Source organism: Mytilus californianus, unplaced genomic scaffold, assembly GCF_021869535.1.
Source record: "Mytilus californianus isolate M0D057914Y unplaced genomic scaffold, xbMytCali1.0.p SCAF_7, whole genome shotgun sequence".
NCBI classification, from domain to species: Eukaryota; Metazoa; Mollusca; class Bivalvia; order Mytilida; family Mytilidae; genus Mytilus; species Mytilus californianus.
In genome coordinates, this window is record NW_026262723.1 from 7,943,383 (window position 1) to 7,968,467 (window position 25,085).

At 32.4% G+C, this 25,085-nt stretch overlaps 1 protein-coding gene across 6 annotated transcripts in view; it reads right to left on the reverse strand.

The window, feature by feature from the left end:
• LOC127708985 (coadhesin-like) overlaps window positions 1–20,499 on the reverse strand; it is a 152,936-nt gene extending 132,437 nt beyond the window's left edge. Inside the window, exons 1-6 of one of the 6 annotated variants that reach the window (XM_052214237.1) lie at window positions 20,434–20,499; window positions 15,750–15,821; window positions 10,210–10,281; window positions 8,312–8,472; window positions 7,021–7,191; window positions 5,087–5,102 (exon numbers count right to left, since the gene is read on the reverse strand). In XM_052214237.1, the coding sequence (XP_052070197.1) occupies window positions 5,087–5,102; window positions 7,021–7,191; window positions 8,312–8,472; window positions 10,210–10,281; window positions 15,750–15,821; window positions 20,434–20,450 (509 nt within the window). In that variant the 5' untranslated portion in view covers window positions 20,451–20,499. The remainder of the gene's footprint in view (window positions 1–5,086; window positions 5,103–7,020; window positions 7,192–8,311; window positions 8,473–10,209; window positions 10,282–15,749; window positions 15,822–20,433) is intronic. The other 5 variants (XM_052214240.1, XM_052214236.1, XM_052214235.1 and 2 more) reach the window with 5 other exon arrangements.
• Window positions 20,500–25,085: the final 4,586 nt, after the last annotated feature.

The window sequence follows — 25,085 nt, forward strand, 5'->3', positions numbered from 1 at the left end:
AACGACCATAAATGCTGTCGTAAATAAAAAGACCATGCATGTTTTCCTAAATGAACTAAGACCATGAATGCTTTTAGACAAAAGATAACAATTTCATTCTTAAATGATAGACAATCACCACGAATGCTTTCCTAAATACATGTAATACCCAAATGCTTGTGTGAAATTTAAACAAAAAAACTTTGTGAAAATACATACAATATAAAAGGCCCTGAATGCTTTCCCCAAATAAAGGCCAATAATGCGTCCCCTAAATAAAAAAAATCCCAATCAGAATGCTTTTCAAAATTAAAAAGACCATGAATGCTCTCCTAAATAAAAAAAAATATAACAATATTTGCTTTTCTATATGATCCACAATATATGTGTTAATGTAAGGCAACTTAATGAACATTCCCGCAATAAATAGCACAAAGGAAACATGTATTATGTCCCACAATGCTCTTTTTTTTCTACCATTGAAATGAGATAATGCCGCTTTCTACCATCTTTGTTTGAAGAAATTAAAAAGACGATTGTACCACTTTTCTTTTCCTTTGTTTCTAAAAAGAGAGAGAACACTTTTGAATTTGTAAGAACACAATTATATTTACTACATGTATGTACCTGTTGTTAATCCATGAGAGTCTGAATGGGGTTTATAAAATAGAGAATAATGGGGTGCTGAAATCAAGAGAATAGAGAATAATGGGTGCAAAATATAGAAAATGGAGAATGATGGGCAAAAATTATAACGAATAGAAAAAGAACGACCTAAATGATTAAAGAATACAGAAGTGAAGGACCTCATTCTGACCCTCTTCCATTGATCTCGATTAAAAGGGTCAAGATCTGACCTAAATTCTTACTTAACCCTGCTAAATGTTCCTGACTAAGGTTAGAACAACGTCATCAGTGATTGTCTTAAGTTATACTTTAACGTAATTGTCCATTTGGGGGTGTATGTAGATAATTCGTGTTGATGACTCAGAACATACTCACCCATTCTCGCCCAATGGAAAATCAGTATTTTGCCTTCTATTTTTCATAGTACATGGCTTTCCATGCACTTTAAAATGCTATACATGAATAGATTAATTACGAAAGTGAACTCTTAAAAACTGCAGAAACGAAGTGTACAATCCCCTGAGGCAATTTCCATAAAAAAAAGAGCAAAGGAAAAAACACGAGTACTGTTGTTTGTCTGAATATATTAAATGAAAACAGGAGAATAGAACTATAAAAGCATGCTAAGTTGAGATTGTAATGTTGTAAACGTTAAATAATTGTACATTTAAGAACAAAAACAAAAAAAAAGGGGGCAAAGGTTTAGGTAAAATGATATTTAATCTAATTTGTATACGAGACCTTAAAATCAATGGGTTCTTTTTAAGAAAAATATACTTACAAAAAAGTAAGCTACTGATGTTGAAACGATCGTCAGTTTTAAAATGTATTGATGAGTTTTAAGCAATTCTAGAAAAACTGATTTATATAACATTGTGTTCTTTTTAAAATGAAGGAATTTTAGATGTATGAGTATTAATTGTACCTGAAGCGGAAGAAATCTCCGTTTTTTAATAATTTATCCTTTTTAAACAAAACTATCTCATTACTATTTCATTCCATCTACCATGTTAACACTTAAGTGAGTTCATATTAAGGATTGATTATTACAACGGGAGGCTTATTTTGTACTGTCATTCGAAGCTGCGAATATGTTCTAAATTGGTCAGACAATACTTGGTCATGTTTTATGAACATGGCTAAGTATTATCCAATCTATACATATCTTTGATAGTCTCAATAAAATACATTCACAACTTTTATATACTCGCGATAAATAATTGTCTTTTGTTTAAGACTAACGTTGATCACTAAATATCTTTGTCCAGACTGCGAAGAAATCTCAGAATGTGAGACACTGGATATGCTTAGCCGGCAACAACGGCTTAAACTACTTGCATAAAGTTTGATATTTAAGAAGGTAGACAAAGCATAGTTAATTCGTGGACAATTATGGTGAAGTTGTTGTCACTTGATACTTAATCTTTACATTACGGTTCATTGATCAGCTTACTGTATAAGCGCTTATGTCAGTACTGTGAACAACAAAACATTTTACGTCATATTTTAACCAAATCAATGTTCTGGTTTTGACAAGCACTATTGGAAGCAGAATTTCTTTATGATTTTTCCATCTTGTTTTCATGTGCAAATGAGAAAAACGCTTCTGGTCAAAGACAAAAAAAAAATAAAGCAGATTTCGAAGCGATACTATATTTTCTGTATTTACCAAAAAAAAAAAAAAAAATTATAACGAACGTTAAGGATAAGATATTTTCAATTTTTAACAAATACCGAAAGGAAAAATCTGCCTGAATTTCAGCGTCTACTGTTTAAAGAATGGTGGTGTAGGTGTTAAATGCGCCGTTTCTACGTGCGGTCGTTTACTTTTCCCAAATCCAGTTTAACGGGTTTTAATTCGGTTGGCATCCAAATCGGTGAAATCGCTTTGGACTCTAAATCCCTAAAGGGATTAGTCTGTAATATGAAAACTTTCACTATTTTTTCAACAATTAGCAGGCGAATGTACCACACTTCATTCGGATCGACCCATTTGGAAAAACCTACCGTTACCAAGCAGCAATTGATACTTTAATAAATTTAAAAGAGGAAATGGAAAACAGCATCACGATAAAAAAAGACTAGAGGCTCTAAAGAGCCTGTGTCGCTCACCTTGGTCTATGTGCATATCAAACAAAGGACACTCTCCAACATTGTAGACGAGAAAAGACTTCTTGGCAAAAATCTCTATTTTGTTTATCTTGTATTACTGATCTTTTAATCTGTTTAGTTTCTCTCTATCTTCTTTTGTTTTTGCTCAAAACATAAAAGAGGGTAAAAAAAATCCTCATTTAAGGGCAATCACTCCTATGAAGAGTGACAGTCTACTAACTATATCGGCAAAATTTGACTTTTTAATAGATCTTGCCATGCTGATCATTTTTGTGATTTTAAAGTGAAAGATATAAGCCAAAATCTGCATTTTACCCCTATGTTCTATTTTTAGCCATGTCGGCCATGTTGGTTGGTAAGCGGGGTCATCGGACACATTTTTTAAATAAGATACCCTAATGATGGTTGTGGCCAAGTTTGGTTAAATTTGTCTAAGTAGTTTCAGAGGAGAAGATTTTGTAAAAGATTACAAAAATTTACAAAAAATTGTTAAAAAATGACTATAAAGGGCAATAACTCCTTACGGGGTCAATTGACCATTTTGGTCATGTTAACTCATTTGTAGATCTTACTTTGCTGTACATTATTGCTGTTTACAGTTTATCTCTATCTATAATAATATGTAAGATAATAACCAAAAACTGCAAAATTTTCTTAAAATTACCAATTCAGGGGCAGCAACCCAACAACGGGTTGTCTAATTTGTCTGAAAATGTCAGGGCAGATAGATCTTGACCTGATGAACAATTTTACACATAGCAGATTTGCTCTAAATGCTTTGGTGTCAGATATTTGCCAAAATCTATATTTTATCCCTATGTTCTATTTTTACCCAAATGATGACTGTGGCCAAGTTTGGTTAAATTTGGGCCAGTAGTTTCAGAGGAGAAGATTTTTTTAAAAGTTAACGACGACGACGACGGGGGACGACGGACGCCAAGTGATGAGAAAAGCTCACTTGGCCTTTAAGGAAAGGTCAGCTAAAAAAAACTACACAAAACAAACGTCAGATAATAAAACAATACACAGAAGAAAAACGTATTTCGGAATTTGATTATATTTTGCATGCATTTAGACATTTAGAACTCATTGAACCGATGTAAATAATAGAAAAAAGTGATACATGTAGCATTTATACTTCCAGTGATACAATCTATAAAATTTTGTAAAAAAAAAATACAATACATGTATATAATGTACGTACAATGCGTCGAAAAATGCATTTTTTTACTTTTCTGTCTATAGCAGTGTTTAAAAATGATACGTTATTAGTTTTGATATTTCCGTTTTATGATACGAAAATATATACACCAGATTCGTTTTTTGCTGTTTTTATCATTGGTATAAAAACAAAGTTTAATAACCATGCAGAAAAACGATTTTGAAGTCGCTCCCCGTCACGACGTTACATGTTTTTTCTCTCTCCGTGTGGGACTTTTTTGAGACTAATTCATTTCTACTAAAAAATGAATTGGGCGACCAATATAAAGACCTCAGTAACACCTAATTCGAAGTCGGGTTATATAAATGCGTAAAATGAACACCCATGATATCGACTTTGGCTAACAGTATCAATGTTTTCCGATTCTTACTATATAAGACATAGCAAGCCGAGATCCGAATGGTAGTACGGAGGACAGTAAGTCTGGTCTAAAATCGATAATCTTATCAGAGGTTTACCTTTTACTCAAAAGGAGTCAGTAGAGGAAAATGGTAGACAATTGATGAAAAATGAGTTCAATAAATAGAGAATATTATATGGCTTTTCCAATATCACATCCGTATCAACCCGAGACACCAATATAATCCCAAGAGCTTTGCTCGAGGGATTTTATTGGTTGAGGGTGGATACGGTGTGTGATATTTAAAAAACCATATCATATACACTTTATTATATATCTCAAGTAGAATTTTTTTATGTGACGTGATGTCATACAGATTAGAGATTTGATAAAGCCTCTGCAACGGTGACTCTTGTCGATGACATGACGTCATACAGATTAAGCGTGTGATAAAGCCTTTGCAACCGTGACTGATATCGATATAATCACGGATGGTTGATACAGCACGATTGCCATTGATCATATTACACATACAATTTACATGTTTTAACTACTAATTAAGTAATATATAATTAATGAAAATAACACTTTTTTTAATTTCGTGCGTCTAGAGCGCTTTTCTGAATTTACTTCATCAGGAACGCTCAATCCCAAACATTTTAAAGCCAAATATGTTATAAAACCTAATCATGCGAAGATCTATAGAACGCTAGAGGGCGCAGCCTTTATCGGGCGTATCCTTAAGTTTAACTCTTTGTTTAAACCGAGAACCACATTATGTCCACCGAATTTCAATAGTAACTTACCCATATTCTGGGGTACCTGTAATTACAATCCCATGATGAAATTAATGTAGATTCATCAAAGACACATCAAACTTATTAAATAATACTGTATATACATCAGGAGATGAGGATTGACGGCAACATATGACAGTTTTTATGTGTAGAAATTCTAATAGAGCTTTTTACTGGACATAAAAAGGTTTTCTATGGTCTCGGATTTGACTTTTTCTAACTTTTGGCTTTGTTAACGAAAATCTCGTCAGAGTCAAACAGATAAAGGACAGGGAACCAGTCTAAATAACGTAGATGGTATTTGGTTGTTCGAGTCGTTACTTTGCCATCTCATTAACGTAGATGGAATTTGGTTGTTCGAGTCGTTAATTTGCCGTCTCATTGACGTAGATGGTATTTAGTTGTTCGAGTCGTTACTTTGCCGTCTCATTAACGTAGATGATATTTGGTTGTTCGAGTCGTTACTTTGACGTCTCAATAACGTAGATGGTATTTGGTTGTTCGAGTCGTTACTTTGCCGTCTCATTAACGTAGATGATATTTGGTTGTTCGAGTCGTTACTTTGACGTCTCAATAACGTAGATGGTATTTAGTTGTTCGAGTCGTTAATTTGTCGTCTCATTAACGTACTCACTAGATGGTATTTGGTTGTTCGAGTCGTTACTTTGACGTCTCATTAACGTAGATGGTATTTGGTTGTTCGAGTCATTAATTTGCCGTCCCATTGACTTATTCCCTTACTTTCCTTTTATTCATAATTATAACTAAAAGTCCGTCTGTTATAAAAAGAGTTCATATTGCCTAAGCTAAAATCTTAACACAAAGAAAAATCTAAAAAATACTTTAATCCAGTCAACTATTTGGTTGTATCTGTGTAAAGTAAGGTACATAAGTAGCGGTTGTCTAGTACTAGAATTTATTTGTTTCAATGTTCGATTTTTAAATTTTTTGTTGATGTACTTTTTTACTATCTTATAAATTTGATGAACTACAAGTACTTATCTAGAATTGGTCTTATTGCGCCTACGTAATGAATGATTAATCTAAAATCGGGTAATTTAGCTTGTCATATGGGAAAGACAATGTCAATTGATTAAGACAGTATTGTTATCTTGAGATAATTTTTGTGCCAAATACTGTTGGGTTGCTACTATATTGGAGTATACACTATATAAAAATAAGAAGATGTGGTATGATTGCCAATGAGACAACTCTCCACAAGAGACCAAATGTCACAGAAATTACCAACTATATGTCACCGTACGGCCTTCAACAATGAGCAAAGCCCATACCGTATAGTCAGCTATAAAAGGCTCCGAAATGACAAATGTAAAACGATGTCTATTTCAATTAACATTGGATGACACTAAGGTACATGGAAATATATCTCAACTCATTTATGTAAAGAAAATTGCACGGAATGGCTGTACATCATGAACAAAACCATTATCATAATAATAGTAAATAGCCTACAAAATTTTGTCTTGTACCTGTTGTATACATTTTTCTACCTCTAACTATACCCTCAAAGCCCTCCCCTTCCCCCCTCCCCAAAAAGGTAAAAAACAAAACAAAAAACAAAACAAAACAAAACAAAACAAAACAAAACAAAACAATAAAAACAAAACAAAACTAAAACAAATCCCAGTGATTTTACAAGCAAATTATTTTGCATGGATTTGTTCGCAGTGAATTAGAACCAATTACAGGACATTTTCCACCTTCCTCTCTAAACATGATAAACGTTCTGAAGGAATTTAACATTTTTACTTAACTTGTAAAAAAATGTATCGAATAATTTTTCATTAAATTGAACGTTGACCCGAATCTTTGAAAATCTAGCTGAATCATCGATTAGGCGTTCCATTACATGAAAATATTATATATAACACGTAACATCAGTACATTGGATTTACACTTCAGCTGCTTATATTAATTCATACCTGGACAGTGTTGTTCCTGACAAGATCTAATCTGCTGATAACTTCCCTGACATTCGTCACCACCATGAGCTGGAGGAGGATTAGTGCATGTTCTAGTTCTGGACTGTTGTCCTCCACCACATGTTTTAGAACAAACTCCCCATGGTCCAAAATAAGTCCAACAACCATAAACTATACAATACATTGACACGAATAATATAAACATATGATATAAGCTCTACAGGTATTTTCTCAAATAAGACTGGTCAAGTGCCATTATATTTATTTGTTTCTAGTTTGCCTAAATAGCCCTGATCAGTCATTTTATCAAGTAAGATCTCTGACAAAATACAAGAAACATTTCGGCAACTAATCTCCGATCTTCAAAAATATGAAATGAATAAATAAAGTTATGTAAAAAAAGGACAACCAAATTCATCCAAGGTCAATTTTGTCTAGGGAGTTGTACCCTTAACGTAAGTACAATTACATACTAAATAAAATAATTATTTTACAACAAAATGTTCCATTTGAGCGGGTAACTAAGGGATCTAAAAGTCAACATTCGACTCAAGGATGTACTATAAATAATATCTGTTTAGGGGCCAGCTGAAGGACGCCTCCTGGTGCGGGAGTTTCTTGCTCCATTGAAGACCCATTGGTGGCCTTCGGCTGTTGTTTGCTCTATGGTCGGGTTGTTGTCGCTTTGACACATTCCCCATTTCCATTCTCAATTTTATGATATCGATTTTTAAAAATGTGCAAGATGCATTTTTCTAGGATACTCTTCATCCAGTACCCTCAACCGGCAATTGTTCATTTAAGTAATAGTTATTAAATTACTATTATTACTAGAACTTGTTATCAAATTTCTAGAAGAAACAAACAAACAATGTTGGAGGTTAATCTAGTATACAAGGACTGTTGTACTCTCTTGACCACAATTTTGGGACCACGGGATTCGCATACTTAACCATTTAGAAGCATCAAGGCCAAAAGGGCATCAACACAACCACTACATTTACCAATTGTTAACCTTGCTACAGAGAACTATTTTGTTTGTCTTATGTCAGAAACATGAGCAATTTAAAATCTTCATTTGCAAATCATCCGTGCAGGTGAATCGTCAATATTCAGAGGGTGAATCGAGCACAGATGAAAAGTAACTTGTTCGTGATTAAAAGAAAAATAGGAGTCTTTCATCATCTTGAAAATATGTTCTAATCACTTATTAACTTTACCGAATTCAACCAACATAGTACGTGCAAGGAGGAAAATATACTGCCATGTTTTAGTTTACAGAATTACTTACCTGGAGGAGGACACTCGGTTACAGTAAATGTTTGGATTACTGTTGACTGAGATTGATGTCTACATTTACCATAAACTTTTATTGACGGATTCTGTTGTATCCATGTGATAAATCTTTGTACCTCACAGCATTCAATGGTGTTCTCGTTATCTTCCAAATCTCTACAGCATTTTGTAAAGATAAGATTGGCAGCATTTAACTTGACAACAAGGTAAACCAAGGATAGTTCTACGGACGCATAAAACAAACTGTTATTTACATTCGTAATAGCACTGGGTCTATACCGCTGCTAGTGGACTATTAGTCCCTGATGTATTACCAGCTAAGCAATTAGTGCTTTGGTATTGACATGACCTATAACATAACTTTCTTGAATCTTCCTTTATGGATCAAAAACATTTTAAGAAACTAAGGTGCCAACTTTCCGAGGCAAAACTTTAGATGGATTTGACATTGTTTTAAAGTCCGTAATTAATTGTCATTAAGCTCCTCTTGTGTCTTTTTACTTATACATCCTTCGCTTTCAAATATTTGCTTTTGAGCTTTCTGATGTAGGTCAATTAAAAAAAGCGCTTCGGACGCATACAATTTATAAAGTGCTGTTTTCATTTTTTGATGATAAGTAATTTACTTGGGCATATTTGTCAAATTTTGTATGGTCAACACAACATCTCGTACCATGGGTTTTCTTAGAATGAATAGTTAAAAAAATGTGCCGGATAATTTCTTTTCCGAACTGATCACATGGTCATACTTAATTAGAAAGAACAATATAAAAATAAGAAGATATGGTATAATTGCCAATGAGACAACTCTCAAACAGAAACCAAATGACATACATGTAGAAATTATCAGCTATAGGTCATCGTATGGCTGTTTCTGTAAATAGTTAGCTGTTTCTTTTTATCATACAAAGTGCAATAAGTAGGGAAAGATTATCTAAGTTTTTGATTCATATATACGTTGAAATTAACTGCCACTCCTTTTCTTTGAAAAAGCCATGACATGTAATTTCCTATCATTATCTATGATGGGAATGTAACACAATAATTCTGCAAACCCCAACATTTTCTTATAATTGTACCAATAACGTTGGATAGTAACAGTATTTTTGTACTTCTGCATACATTTGAGAAGGTAATACTTTATATATTTTCTCAAGCCGAACTTTACATTTGTAGAGAGAATTGATATTAAGTTAATATTTGCAATGAATTAGCTGTTAAACTTTTAATATAACCACCACGTATTTAGATGTGTATTCATTAAGAAAATAGTATTTCTCTAACATTGACTGAAAAGTGCTGTAAGTGTAGCGATCATAAGAAGCCGGTATTTTTTTTTACCTTTTATAATTACTAATGAATAAATTATGGCTAATAAGGTATGCTCGATGCCAAATAAATAAAACGTTTGTGAGCAACACTTTCATTCTAATAGAATAACTTTCAAATATTCTAGTCGTAACCATACCGCCTTTACTAATTCTAGACAAGTGTGCCCTTATAGCGCCGTTCAGACAAGTTTATCCTTGCAATGACTTTATAGCAACGTCGTTCTCATAATAATTTAGTAATAAATCCATCAAACACCTGTTGTCCATTGAAAATTTGAAAGACAATGTGAAATAAGTTAACGAAGACTAAGTAAGCCAAGTCGACCTGAATATGCTAATAAGGCAACAAATCTTTGAATAATTGAAATCGACCTGGCTATGTCACCAAGACAACGATCACCTGAATAAGCCCAGTCGACCTGAATAATCATTGAAGTCAATGTTTATCTGAATAAACCTTCATGGACAAAAAAAGTACCATACGTAACGGTTAGTGCAGTATACATCAGCAATTTTATATTACTAGACGCTCACTAAATTGATGCTTATACACTATACTTACATCTCTTTTAAATTTGTTAGCTCAGCAAAAGTTCCACTGCATATAGACCTAATTGAACTTTCTTGAAGTCGGCTAAAAATTAACAAAATACGTATATAATTTCGTCTATTAGTAAATACTACAAAACGAAATATGAAAATATTTTTGTGACAAATGTAACTTTAAAACTTTAAAAAGTAATGGCTATTAATAATACTTAATATTAACATAATATATCTTGTTTTGTTTCCTTGATTTATTTCCATATCGTTTCTTCTCTCTTTCTTACTCAGTTCTATCTTCATTAACCCTCAGAGGGGCTTTTACTTTCATAATTTTTTAGACAACAGTTTGTTTTTAACAGAATCAAAGTGGTGAGAATTTGAATTATTAAAAAAACTAGCTAAATTTATCTTCTTGTTCTTCTAATATATTACAGTACCACCATTTCTCTTAAGACAATCTGAAAAAGTTTAGTTATCGAATTTATTTCTCACAATGAAAAAGGAAATGATAAAGAAAACATCTACTATGCAAAACTATGCGGTATGGGTTTCGATCATTGTTGAAAGCCGTACGATGAACTATAGTTATTTCATTGTGGTGGAGAGTTGTCTCACTGGCAATCGTACACTATCTTCTTTCTTTTATACGAATCAACTGTACAGCTGTAACCATTTACGATATAATTGATAGAACAAGTTATTAATTAATTCAACAAACATATACCTAAATTTTACTGGAAAATAGACAGGAAGAACAAGCGACGACTGACTGGAATTGGGAAATCGAACAGCCCCCTTAGATCTTAAACGATGTAAAACAAGTTTATGAATACTCTACAGAGTATTTGAAAGTGAGAACGAATACTTTTTCTCTTAAAATGTAAGTCAAATTGAGAAAGTTGAATATTTTCTCATAAATGATATGGTTTATTCTGTCGATTCTAACATTTTTAATTTGTTACAATTTAAGAAATTCATGTTGGGGTTCTTATAATCATTGCGTAAAAAAGGGATAATGTTATATTAATTTGTAACAACACTTACTAATTAACCAAGATTATATATAATAATCCAGGTAAAACTTGTGGTTTATGCTTTATGAACAAACAAAAAAATCGAATAGTACAATGTTATACATGATTAATAGTAATTATTAGAGATGAAAACATTTAAAAAGATATGATTAAATAATGTCAAACGACAGGAGAGGAACATTTACACAGTATTCAATTGTCATTGAAACATACAAATAATGTTCCAGAGGCACTAACCTCTGATTGAACACAGCACTAAATTGTCACAGATAATTCTATGTTAATTATGCTCAAATTACTTGGCTTAGATTGATCAAATAGTTATATTTATTACTGCAACAATTATTTTCAAAATATTTATGATTTTGTTATTATAGTTAATCATTTTTATACGCCCGTTGTCCGTCCGTCCGTCCGTCCGACCGTTGTCAACATGTCGGACAATAACTCAAAAACGCTTTAACCAATTTGCATGAAACTTTGGTGAATTGTTTATATCTATTGACGTGAGCTCCTTTTCGATTTTTTTAAATTTTAGATTTTACGTTTCCGAGTTATGGGGTTTTATTTATTAAAAAAGGGGGATTTTCCAGTTTTTAGACAATAACTCAAAAATGCTTTGAGCAGTTTTCATGAAACTTTGATGAATTGTTTATATCTATTGATGTGAGCGCCCTTTCGATTATTATAAATTTTAGATTTTACGTTTCCGAGTTATGGGGTTTTATTCATTAAAAAGGGGGGATTATCCAGTTTTCGGACAATAACTCAAAAATGCTTTGCGCAGTTTTCATGAAACTTTGATGAATTGTTAATATCTATTAATGTGAGCCCCCTTTCGATTTTTATAAATTTTAGATTTTACGTTTCTGAGTTATGGGGTTTTATTTATTAAAAAACGGGGATTTTCCAATTTTCGGACAATAACTCAAAAGTTCTTTGAGCAGTTTTCATGAAACTTTGATCAACTTTGGTGACTGGTTGTTATCTATTAAGATAACCTCCCTTTAGTGTTTTATAAATTTCTGATATGACATTGAGGAGTGATGGAACTTTATTCTTGTTTAAGCGACGGGCGTATCATGCGCTCATGGCGCAGCTCTTTATTAATTATGAAATCCTTTTAGAAATAAATAATAACGTACTGATAGTTGAGAATGGTTTTTATGTAATGCTGAAGCTGGTATTTTAGTTTAGTTACGATTAGATAATTTAATTCTCTCGTCCTTTTGAATAATGCAATTGTTTTATGAACGCTAAAATTGTAACATCTTGAAAATTTGTTTTCCCAAAAAGAGTAAATATTATTTATTATTTAATAAAAAGTTTTAAATGTATTATCCATTAAAGAAATTTGAACGCATTCTCTTAACTTTAAATATGTAAGCTTACCTGATATTCAATTAGACACTAATGACTTAAACAACATATTTTGCAATAAGAACAATTTTCTTTCCTTGTTAGAAAAAAGATAGATTAGGAAATTTCAAAATGTTGGGATAGCCAGAGGACACCATAAGATATATGTTCACATGGACTCGGTTATGAATACATTTTAACAATCGTATTTTCTTTTAATGTGAAGTCTAAAATTTACAAAGTTATAACAGGTGCAAATGATTGTTGATCTTAAAACTGCATCCTCATAAATTCTATTTACACTAGAAGATAGGCGATAGTTATAAGTTTCTTGAGAAATTATATCGTAGAAATACGCCAAATGAGTAAATCGTGCACACCTTTCACGTCCATGCGTGTTTGAATCGACTTGTTTGGCCTGATAAATAACAATTAAAAAAATCAAAAGACGAGTAGAAGATCTCGTTTTGAATTACATAAGATTTAACCTTTCAAACCAGATATTGATTTAATAGATTGACGAAAAATATGGACCAAGAGAAATGCCTAAGTAATGAGCGGTTCATTCGATTACAAGAAACTAGATTATTTCGTCAATATGAAAATTGTTAAAAAATTGTAAGCGTATACATTTTGTTGTTAACTGTAATGAATTGGTAAATGTAGAATAGAAATTAAAAAACCAGGAACGATGGTTAAATCTGTTTATTTCTTATGCAGCAAAAATACTGCTATCTGATTGGTTAATTACCCCGGTGCAAATAACACCCCACCCTTGTTCACCCCGGGATAAATAAATTTTTTGCCAAAAAATTTTAAAAAAATAAAATTTTGCCAAAATTAAGAAAAAAATAATAAATTGCAAAAAAAATTAAAAAAAAAAAATTAATTAGATTTGAGGAAAAAAATTGAAAAGAATAAAAAAAAAAATATTTATAAAAAAAATTTTTCCCGAAAATTCAAAAGAACACACAAATTTTCTGAATTTCCCCCAAAAAAGAAAAAAAATATTTAACAATTCGAAGCAACATCGACGTTGAAAAAAATGTTACACTGCAAAATTTTCATTACCATTTTTCAATTTTACATCCTGGTTTAAAAATGAGTAAAGGAATTGTTCGCAAGAAATAAATTCGTTATCTTGGTGAAATAAGAGGTGTACGGAATTTTACACCGTTGTTGAAAATTCATACACCCATTCGGCTGCGCCTCAGGGTATATGATTTTTCAACAACGGTGTAAAATTCTGTACACCCCTGATTACATCAAGATAACTATTAGTATCCAGTGAAAGGGTTCCTGTTATAGATTTATAATATCTGTAATTATTTGTTTCGAAGATGACATACATTTTGAAAAATGTCAAGTGCATGCTCATTCTGAGTTCTCACAATCAGTCTAACCTCGCTATATGTTTAAGGGGTTGTTTATGGTGTGATTCAGTTGTCGCTTACATAGTTTTTCCTTTTATAAGAATTTGTATACATAAATGAATGTCTGCGGTCACTTGGACATTGCTTAAGACCGTAGAATTACCTCTAGATGTCATCTTTTTTTGTTAAATTATGCTTTGGTATTTCGCTTATTCGTTTAAAAAGGGTTGCTCACCAGTTTTCTGTCAATGTGCAAAAATATACGATAGTTAAAATATGAATAGTTAAAATTTTGTTTTCAGTGAAAAGGTGCCTGTTATTACTTTATCAGATATACAAACCATTTAAAAAAATGGTTTACATTTTAAAGAAAAGTGTATTCGTTCGCACAGTCAAGTTCTTTCTTTGAGTTGCACACCAACTAGTCTAACCGAATTATTTGTTTAAGAGACTGTTTAAAATTTGATTCAGTTATCGTTTTTTTTTTTTCATAAAGAATTTCGTGACATTTGTGTCTGTGGTCATTCGGTCATGGCTTAGACCGTACTGTTACCTCCAGATGTCTATTTAGGTTAATTTGTTTTGAGTCTTCCGTTTATTCGTTTAAAATGATGTGCACGCGCGTGTTTATTAAAGTAGCTGTTTTCTTTATAATTTTGATTTCAATGTGCAAAAATAAACTTTACAGTTTTTTATTTTCAATTATTTTTAAAGGAAAAAAAGGATGAGGTAATAAGGCAGCGAGCTTTAAGGTTTTGAGTGGACAATGATAAGTTAGTAGACCAAGGAAAGATCAATGGGAAAAGATAGGCGATAAAGATTTAATCGGACAAACTTTACTAAAGTTTTATAAAGTTTTGTGTTTAATTTGTTTTGTGCATAGTTTAACTGAACATATTCTTTCTTCTATAATGATTCTGTACGATATATCATCGTATTCGTTCGTATTTTCTACAAGCCTCATCAGTAAACAGTGGGAGGAAGGATAAAAATAAATGGACGCGGTAGTTATTTTGTACTAGATTATGTAATCTTTAGAATTTCCGGAATGAGAGTTTGAAGTAATGCTGCATAAAAATATGATGTAATCTTAATGTTCAACTTTTTTTTTAAAGTTCTATAGATATTTTCCGACTAACACTTTGACTTTAATATTGATGAAGTTTTCTGATATAAACTGTAGTTTTTCATTTCTGCACCTAAATACTATAAATAAATTAAAAAAAAATCTAAATTATTAAAAAAAACAAGATGATATAATGTAAAATAATCGAACGTTCAGCTGCAGAGTATAGCATGTATAGTGAAAGAAAACAAACTGTCATAGTCTAAACCATATGTAAAACCTTTATCAGTAGTATGATATGAAGAATTACCTTTAAATACGTCATCTTAGGTAGCTAAACATGGTGAGTCACGTGATAAATACAATGCATGATACGTTTGTCCGTAGCATTATCAACACCATATCGGGTAATTAATTCAAAGCATATTCCAAAACGAGGTTTAATTTGATCATGTTAAAAAAAAAATAACTAAATGTAAGGAAACAATGAACATCCGTGGTGAATACAGATTTTTATACGGAACATATTCAATCTAATAATACTGTGGACGCATTATATTAGTCGAGTAGTAATTTTCGTGGACTTCTCGTGTATAAGTGAACAACGAATTTTAGTGTCAAAAAAAAATAATCTTGTAACATCGAATCCCCCCGCGCCACTTAATCTTGGAATACTGGTGTCAATGAAAATAAAGGAATATACAGTATAGTATATCACGCTTACATTTCGTTTACATTGGTTAGTCCGGTAAACGTTTTGTTGCATATAGAAGTTATGTTGTTCGACGACAGGTCCCTGAAAAAAGAAAAAAAAAACATTGATGAAGGTGTAAAGATTATACTTATGCAATTGAGCTGTCAAATTATTATAAAATAATTTCATATTGTCTGAAATAATAGCATAATTTGTATGAGCAAGACTAATATAAGAAACAGTTAGAATGGGAAGTTCTGATAAGTAATTGCATTAGAAGTTTTGTTGCATTATTATAAAAATGGAAATGATCATGTTCATACAAATTTAACGCTTTTGTCATAATATATAAGAAGATGTGGTATGAGTGCCAATGAGACAACTCTCCATCCAAGTCACAATGTATAGAAAGTTAACAATTGTAGGTCAAAGTACGGCCTTCAACACGGAGCATTGGCCCACACCGAACAGCAAGCTATAAAGGGCCCCAAAATGACTAGTGTAAAACAATACAAAGAGGAAAACCTACGGTCTAATCTATACAAAAAACGAGAAACGAGAAACACCTATGAACCACACCAACAAACGACAACCACTGAACAACAGGCTCCTGACTTAGGACAGGTGCATACAAATGCAGCGTTTTTTCTTTAGAGCATTCCAAGTAGCCATGAACATGATATAATGTCCCGAACTGTACTTATTTCCACAAGTTTGCATGAATATGATACAATGTCCCGAACTGTACTTATTTCCACAAGTTTGCATGAACATGATACAATGTCCCGAACTGTACTTATTTCCACATGTTTGCATGAACATGATGCAATGTCCCGAACTGTACTTATTTCCGCAAGTTTGCATGAACATGATACATGTACAATGTCCCGAACTGTTCTTATTTCCACATGTTTGCATGAACATGTTACAACGTCCCGAACTGTACTTATTTCCACATGTTTGCATGCACATGATAAAAAGTCCCGAACTGTACTTATTTCCACATGTTTGCATGAACATGATACAATGTCCCGAACTGTACTTATTTCCAACTATTCCAGGTAGCCATGAACATGATACAATGTCCCGAACTGTACTTATTTTCCACAAGTTTGCAAGCATTCCGGTCGGCTAATTAATTGTTACCTGAACTTTCAATATCAACATATTTAAACAAAATGTCTGTTTTGGTATTCAAAAATATACGGGAAAATAAATTAACAAATGACTATCTTTAAAAGATTTTACTATGATTACTAATTTGAAGAATAGGTCGTCTCTTTGTTTTGTACAAACAGTTGGAATCATTTTTAACCGGCCTTAAAATTTGTAAGGCACTTGTCATGTGAACTGTTCTCCTGACACCTTTGGGGTTTTACCCTAGATCAATTTTAGTCAGTTCTTACCAGGATCAGATTCTGACAGTTTACCCTAGAACGGATTAAGACAGTTCTACCCTAGAACGGTTTAAGACAATTCTATCCAAGATCAGTTGTTGACAGTTCTACCTTAGAACTGATTCTGACAGGTCTACCCTAGAATATTTGTTTTTCGGAAATTATTTTGTTATAAATAAGGCCATTTATTTTCTCAATTGAATTGTTTCATATTTTTCATGTCAGGGCCTTTTATAGCCGACTATACGGTATGAGTTTTTCTCATTGTTGAAGGCCGTACGGTTGCCTATAATTACTAACATCCACTTCATTTGAACTTTGGTGGTTAGTTGTCTCATTGGCATTCATACCACATCTCTTTATGTCAAAACAGTTAGAAACGGATTGATGATGAGATCGGCACAAAACACAAAAAAGCAAATAAACAAAAAAATCAGAAAGTCAATCGACAACAAGTGCCGATCTTAAAATACTCGCAGTAACTGAGTTAGTTCAAATTCAAACTGAAGAACTGTGGTATGACTGCCATTGAGACTTGAGACAACTATCCAACAGATAACCGTATAGTCATCTATTAAAGGCCCCGACATGAAAAATTTGAATCAATTTAAACGAGAAAACTAACGGCATTATTTATCACAATTCAATTTACGAAAAAAACACCAACATGACAGATATGCACCAATAATAATTTTGTATGGTGTTGTGGTCTGCATTGTAGACAGAAACTCTGACGACATAATGGTGCACATGTCGATACGAAAATATAACTAGAATAAACATCTAAAACGCCATGATCCTTTACATGTTAAAATCTTCACTTTGAATGGCAAATTCACATCATAATGAACCCTTATAGTAAAGTTTATCACAACGTCAGGACGATTAACAATTTTCAATTTGATCTAGTGTGAACACATTTGAATGAACAATCACGAGTTTTAATTATGACCCCTATGGGACTTATCGCAAGTTTGCGGCTGATACTTAGCCAAACTGTTCAAATAACACGGTAGCCAAATGTTTGATGAATGCATTAACATGAACATGATAAAGTTGTAGTATTTGAATTCAAAGAGAGACCAAAAGAGGATTGGAATATGACTTGTTACGTATCTAATGTCACTTAATGTAATTTTAAAACAGATCAAGATGATTATTTATAGTATAACAATGCTTAGTAATTCATCAAAAATGGAAGTATTTGATTAGCAAATTAATAGATGTCACAATACCTGTCATTAAGGTGGTAGGGTATACAAAAGTGCATTGTAGATCGAAACAATGGTCTATTAATGATGTACATATGAATAAGAAATAATAACATTATAATAGACATCGTAAACATCAGGATCCTTTACATGAAAACTCTAAACTTTGGAAGGTAATTTCCCACCATGATGACCCCTTAAAACAAATCTTATAAAACGATATAATGAAGATTAACAGTTTTCCTTTGCATACGGTCCAGTGCTATCACATTTAGATGAACATTTCTGAATTTTGATTTAGATACCTATGGGACTAAGCGCAGGTTTATGAACTAAACGAATTCGATATGAGACCAAAATGTTTAAGTAACGTGTAGTTTTAAATGTTTGATGAACGCATTGAAGTAAAGTATTTGGATTTGAACTCAAACAAGGGTCAAAGGGGCTTGGGATATGACGTGTTCCGTTTCTACAGGCACTCAGTATAGTTATAAAACTGGTCAGGATAACTCTGTATAGTATAACAAAGCTTAGTGAATCATAAAAAATGAAAGTATTGTCCGATTAAGTTGCAATTTATATAACAAAAATACCGAACTCCAAGGGAAATTCAAAAAGGGGAAGTCCATAAAAACCGACAAAATCAAACGCTATCAATCAACGGAACAAATGAAAAACAATTATCATATTCCTGAATTGGTACAGACGTTTTCCGAAGAAAATAGTGGGCTTAACCTCCCACTTGTATGACAGTTGTTTATAGTTCCGTTATATTGACAAAATTATTCAATTTAGGTGTCATAGTTGTTTGGCTTTGGATACGTGGGGCCATTTATCCCTATTATTATTGTTATACTGATTACTGATGTTATTTTAACGGTTTCATAATTCCCTTGAAGTTATGTTTGGTAAATAAGCATGTGCAGTTATAAATATACAGTGCGTTATTTTCTATAGAGGAGATATTGTTACCATTTAGATCTATACAAATTAAATAACCTTATTAAACAGTCTCATATCTAAGGGCAACTTCATAAGAATAGAAACGGAAAGCGGAAGAATCATTAGAGGTTATCTTGATTAAATGAAAATATTACTTTATTTTGCACCTTAAACTACATTGAATAATTTGGCATACCCAATTAGCACATTAACATAGAACCAGTTGATACTTATGATTTTTGACTGCTAGTCCTTGAGGGTATCATTAGACCACCGTTTCAGTGTTTCTGTACTGTCATGAAAATACGGATATGTTTTATTACATTTCCTGTTAAAAATCAGCCGAAATATTGAAATGAATCTCACTTAAGCTAATCTGTACTTTCGTGTACGATTTTGCCTTGATATTCTGTAGTTGTGGATAAAATTATCATTTTGCAACTTTGTCTTTGATTTTGGTTTTCCAGATATTTTGACCTCGCGCCCCTGTAGAAACATGTGTTGTCCTATGATCATCTAGTGCAGTAAATATGATGACGGGAAATGCTCATAGTAACTGTAGAGGATAAGTCAACGGTTCAAATGTAGATAGCGAGGTGATAAAGACAAACTTGAATTTCTTGACTTAGATTGATATAAAACATCTGCGTACCCTTTACCCTTCTGGAGCACGTGAGATCAACCAGATTTTTGGTGGGGTTCGTATTGCTCAGTCTTTCTATGTTGTGTATTGTATAATGTTGTTTGTTTTTTGTTTTTTTTCTCTCCCTATTTTGCCATGGCGTTGTCAATAGATATAAGAAGATGTGGTATGAGTGCCAATGAGACAACTCTCCATCCTAGTCACAATTTGTAAAAGTCAACCATTATAGGTCAAAATACGGCCTTCAACACGGAGCCTTGGCTCACACCGAACAGCAAGCTATAAAGGGCCCCAAAAATGACTAGTTTAAAACCATTCAGTTTGTTTTCGACTAATGAGTTTGAATGTGACTTTGGTATATTTCGCTTCTCTTTTGTCATACAATTATTCAAGATATAAACTTATCACAGAAATTCATATGTATCCCTGTACTCTTTATTAGGAAATGTAAATATTAAAAAAAAAACAAATTATTCTTTTGCTATGACTTTGATTAAGTATTAGATATTTCAGGTACTTACAGCTCCTCTAGAGACATCAATTCTGAAAAGGCACCTTCTTCTATGAAATTCACTTCATTTTTACCTATATCTCTGTAAAATTTAATGTCGTGTAAAATAGAATCGTTTCGTTTCTTTTGTATATTGGATATTTTGACTTAAAATCATGGCTTGATCACGACAAGAAGATTGAGATAAGAAATTTTTTTTCATGCAGATGATTTTCGATCAAACTTGTTTCTTTATTTATTCTTGATGTTTAATTTCATTCTATCTCTTTCATTCTGTGGTTTACATGTTGTAATGTATATATATATTTATTTATGTATGTGTCTGTCCTGAGTGTTCTTGCGTTTAGTTGTAATGTATTCCTGTCACGTAAGGTTGTCATTTTAGCGGTATTTTTAACATTGCCTTATAAGCGGGAGGTTTGGCTAGCCATAAAACCAGGTTCAACCCACCATTTTTTCTTAAAATGGCCTGTTCCAAATCAGGAATATGGCAGTTGTTATCAAATAGTCCGTTTCTATGTATGTGGGTGTTTGTATTTGTAGCAGTTCAGTGTTTTTGCTGTTCCGTTGTTTTCCTCTTATTTATTTGCATCTATATTATGACATACAATGGGTTTACATATACCTTAGATCTCTACAATTTAAATAACCTTATTAAACAGTATCATATCTAATGGAAACTTCATTACTACCTATATCTTTTTTTTCTTACACTTAAATGAAATACCGGATTTGCTAAGAAAAAAGCACATAAAACTGTTATCCTGAAAGAAAAAAAAAACTAATCTATCGAAGACACTTTTCTCTTTAAAAGTGAAAACCGATAAAAACGAGACAGTACATAAGAAGTTTTATGACAAATAACATTGGATTTGAAACACTTACAAATTCCTTAAGGATGCAAATCCATCAAGATCACCATACTCTAAAGAACTTATCTTATTAGCTTCCAATCGTCTGCAAAATAGTATCATTAAAATGAAACACATTAACATTGGTACAAAGCTTTAGCATGTAAAGTATACATACCTTTTAAGAGAGGCTGGAGATACTGAAAGGATATCCTAATTCATAAATCGAAGACAAATTGACAACGTCATGGCAAAAAACAAATTGACCAGAAGACAAACAGCAGTATACAAAACACAGCATAAAAAACCAAAGACTGAGCAACACGAACCCTACCAAAAACCAGGGGTGATCTCAGGTGCAGTCTTTAACTTATATATGTTCATGTGCAAAACCCTGCTACGTATTAACTAAATGGGTCTGTACACTTTAATCGATTAAGAAATTCCCATTTTTGGAAGCTTCTGCATTACTATTGCATAATATCTTTAAGTTGTTATACATTTTGCAGGCATGTTATATATATTAGATTGAAATCAATCTGTTTCGCTAGCTTATATTTACATTTCGTCTACAGATGGTTCTGCCAAGTGCTTGAAAATATTGCGTATTATCCAAATATTTTGGTTCATTAATTTTAGTGTAAAATATTTATTTTATATATATATATATATATATATATATATATATATATATATATATATATATGTTATATTGAAAACAGTCTGTTTCGTAAGCTTTCATTTCGTCTACAAATGGTTCTAAAAAGTATTGCATATTATTAGAATTACTTTGTACATTATTTATTTGACAACGAAGGAAAAAAATGTTGATGTATCCCTAATGTGAATTATTCATAACACGTAAAAAGGATAACAGAAATAAGTCAAAACACTGGAGGGTACAATAAAGCATATCAACCAACTAATTGGTACTTGGTATTCTCCACTTAGCACACTTCCTTAGGAGTAAGAGTAAAGACTGGTAGACCAGAAGTCAACTTAATGTGTCTGAGTAGGTGGACATGGCTTCCTGTGGAGTGGTAACTTGTTAACTAACACGTCAAATATCCCACTAAGTGTGTCAGTCTAGTATAAAGAAGGGTTTATACTCATATCACATTAACATGTTCTCGTCCTGAATTGCCACTGCACGTTAAACAGTCGTCCTCCTCCTCCTCGTAATCATCATCATCCGATACAGATCCTATGCAGTGAACAAGACATGATATTATATTATTTCGATTTTCCCATGGCGATCCTGTTAACTTTCAAATTCAGTGCAGCAATTTTCAAGCAGGTCTTTCATATGGAATATGTTCCAAGTAATATCCCTGAGCTTGCGTATCAGATTTTCCTCGATGGCGGATTGCTGATTGAGAGAAAACAACTTAACCAAGGCTACTTAATAGAATGTTAAAGAACATAAAGAAGTAAAACGGACGCTTTCATAATATGGTTAACTGTTGATAAATATATATAATGTCATAGATGTTATGTTTTACTTGTCGTAGCCACAATCATATACTCCTTTTCTCATTGATAACGTCACCAAATGCGACTAATCACCGGTTTTTTATTTGAAATGAGACACACAATGAATGCGTCTTATGTGTTGGTACTGTAGTGTATTTGAAATGAAACACACAATGAATGCATCTTATGTGTTGCTACTGTAGTGCATTTGAGATGAGACACACAATGAATGCGTCTTATTTTCTTTTGTTTATTTGTTCTCCATTTTCTTCGGTAATGGTGTATTCTGTCTTTCTTCTACTTTTCCTGTTTTTCACTATGTCATGTGTAATGTAATATTGAATTTTTAAAACTTACAACTTATGCACGTATAGGTTTATAAAGATAAATTAAGGACCGTTGTTCTGGGTTATAATAAAAATATATAAGGAGATTGGTTATGAATTCCGATGAGACAACTATCCATTGGAGAGAAAATGACGTGGATGTTAGCACCTATAGGTAACCGTACGTCATTTAACAAGGAACAACACTCATATCGTCCAGTAAGCTTTATAAGCACACGACGTGACAAAATGTAAAAACGTTCAAACGAGAAATCGAATGGCCTGATTAATAATAACACAATGAACGAAAAAACAAATATGACGACAGCAACCAAACAAAACCACCAATTTACATGTTACCTGACTTCAGACAGGCCCTTACAGAAATCCAGCGGGGTTGAAACATGTTTGTGTTCATCTTTCCCCCTAACCTAGGACAATGGTGTAACAGCGCAAAATAAGAAAAAACTGTAAAAATAAGGCGACGCCAAAATATAAGTATCGACAAGATATATGGCCGAAAGTGTAAATAAGTTTACTTTATACAAAGTTAATTTGAGGATAAGTCTGCATTTGAAAACCAGACATCGGAATTCGTCTGCTTTTAAATTATTTCAACCAGGTGAAGGGCTGATCTGAACAGTCAAGAAAACAGCTGAAGTAAATCAAATTATGCGATAGCAGTCAAGACGTCAGCTCAAGTCAAATTAGATATGTAATACTTCCAGATGTATTTTCCAGAATAACTAAAAATTTAACTTTAAGCCAAAATTATGCATACCTTTGGAAAGAACTAGCTCTGTCCTCTTTTGACATTTTATATCGGTTATTCCTCCATTCATTACAATTTTGAGTTCAGGGATTTTACACAAAATTCAAAGAGAAAATTATTTATCAATATATGCATTGATGCAGAATTTTGTTTACTTTTATTGTTTGTGGTTTCTAAAAGTCCGATACTTCTACTGTTAACAACATCTAAAGGTCCGATACTTCTACTGTTATACTGTTAACAACATCTAAAGGTCCGATACTTCTACTGTTATACTGTTAACAACATCTAAAGGTCCGATACTTCTACTGTTATACTATTAACAACAGCCAAACAGTTTAGTGTCTCCGTTCACACATAAAATATAAATTGGACATTGTATTTAACTCCATCAAAACTGTGATACGTCGTCTATTTTGGCTATACTTGGAATTTCAATTCCCCAAATTATTTCTTTAAAAAGCTAGACAACATGTACTTACAACGTTTGTAAGGATGACAATCCATCCAGAGAACCATTTTCTAGAGAGGAGATTTTGTTAAGACTGAGATCTCTACAAATTAAACAAGGTACTATAAATACTCTTATTATACTGTCACATATTTGATAAAAACTTCATAAGAATAGACGCGGAAAGCGGAAGAATCATTAATGGTTATCTTGATTTAATGAAATAGTTACGTTATTTTCATGCTTAAACTACAGTTAAACATTTGAATTGCCTGATTAGTTCATTGACCAATTGATACATCTGAATGTGGACTGTTAGTCCCTGAGGGTATCATGAGATGAGTTCTGTTCATTGCTTCCATGCTGTCATGAACAATACAGATAATTTTAAGATTTTCCAGTAGAAAACAATTTAAAAATTTGGAATGTATCTCCCTCAAGGAAAGCTAAGAATTCTTTTACATTTTTTTATCTGTATTTGGAAGTTGTCGATTATATCATTTGTTAAACTTTTTCTTAGGTTTTGGGTTTCCAAACTATTTGGCATACGAAGAAACTTTCGTTGACGAAGTGGGCATCGGATGCAATGAAAATGATTGCGCTCCATGTTCATAGCAGCTGCAGAGGACGACTCAACCACACTTATGTATTGAGGTTGGCGGATGTAGATAAAAATGGATTTCTAGACCTATATTGATATAAAACGTTTGTCATACAATTATCCAGTATAATTGTTTTTACAGTAACTTATTTCAATCCGGTACCCTCAACCAGGAAATTGAAAACATT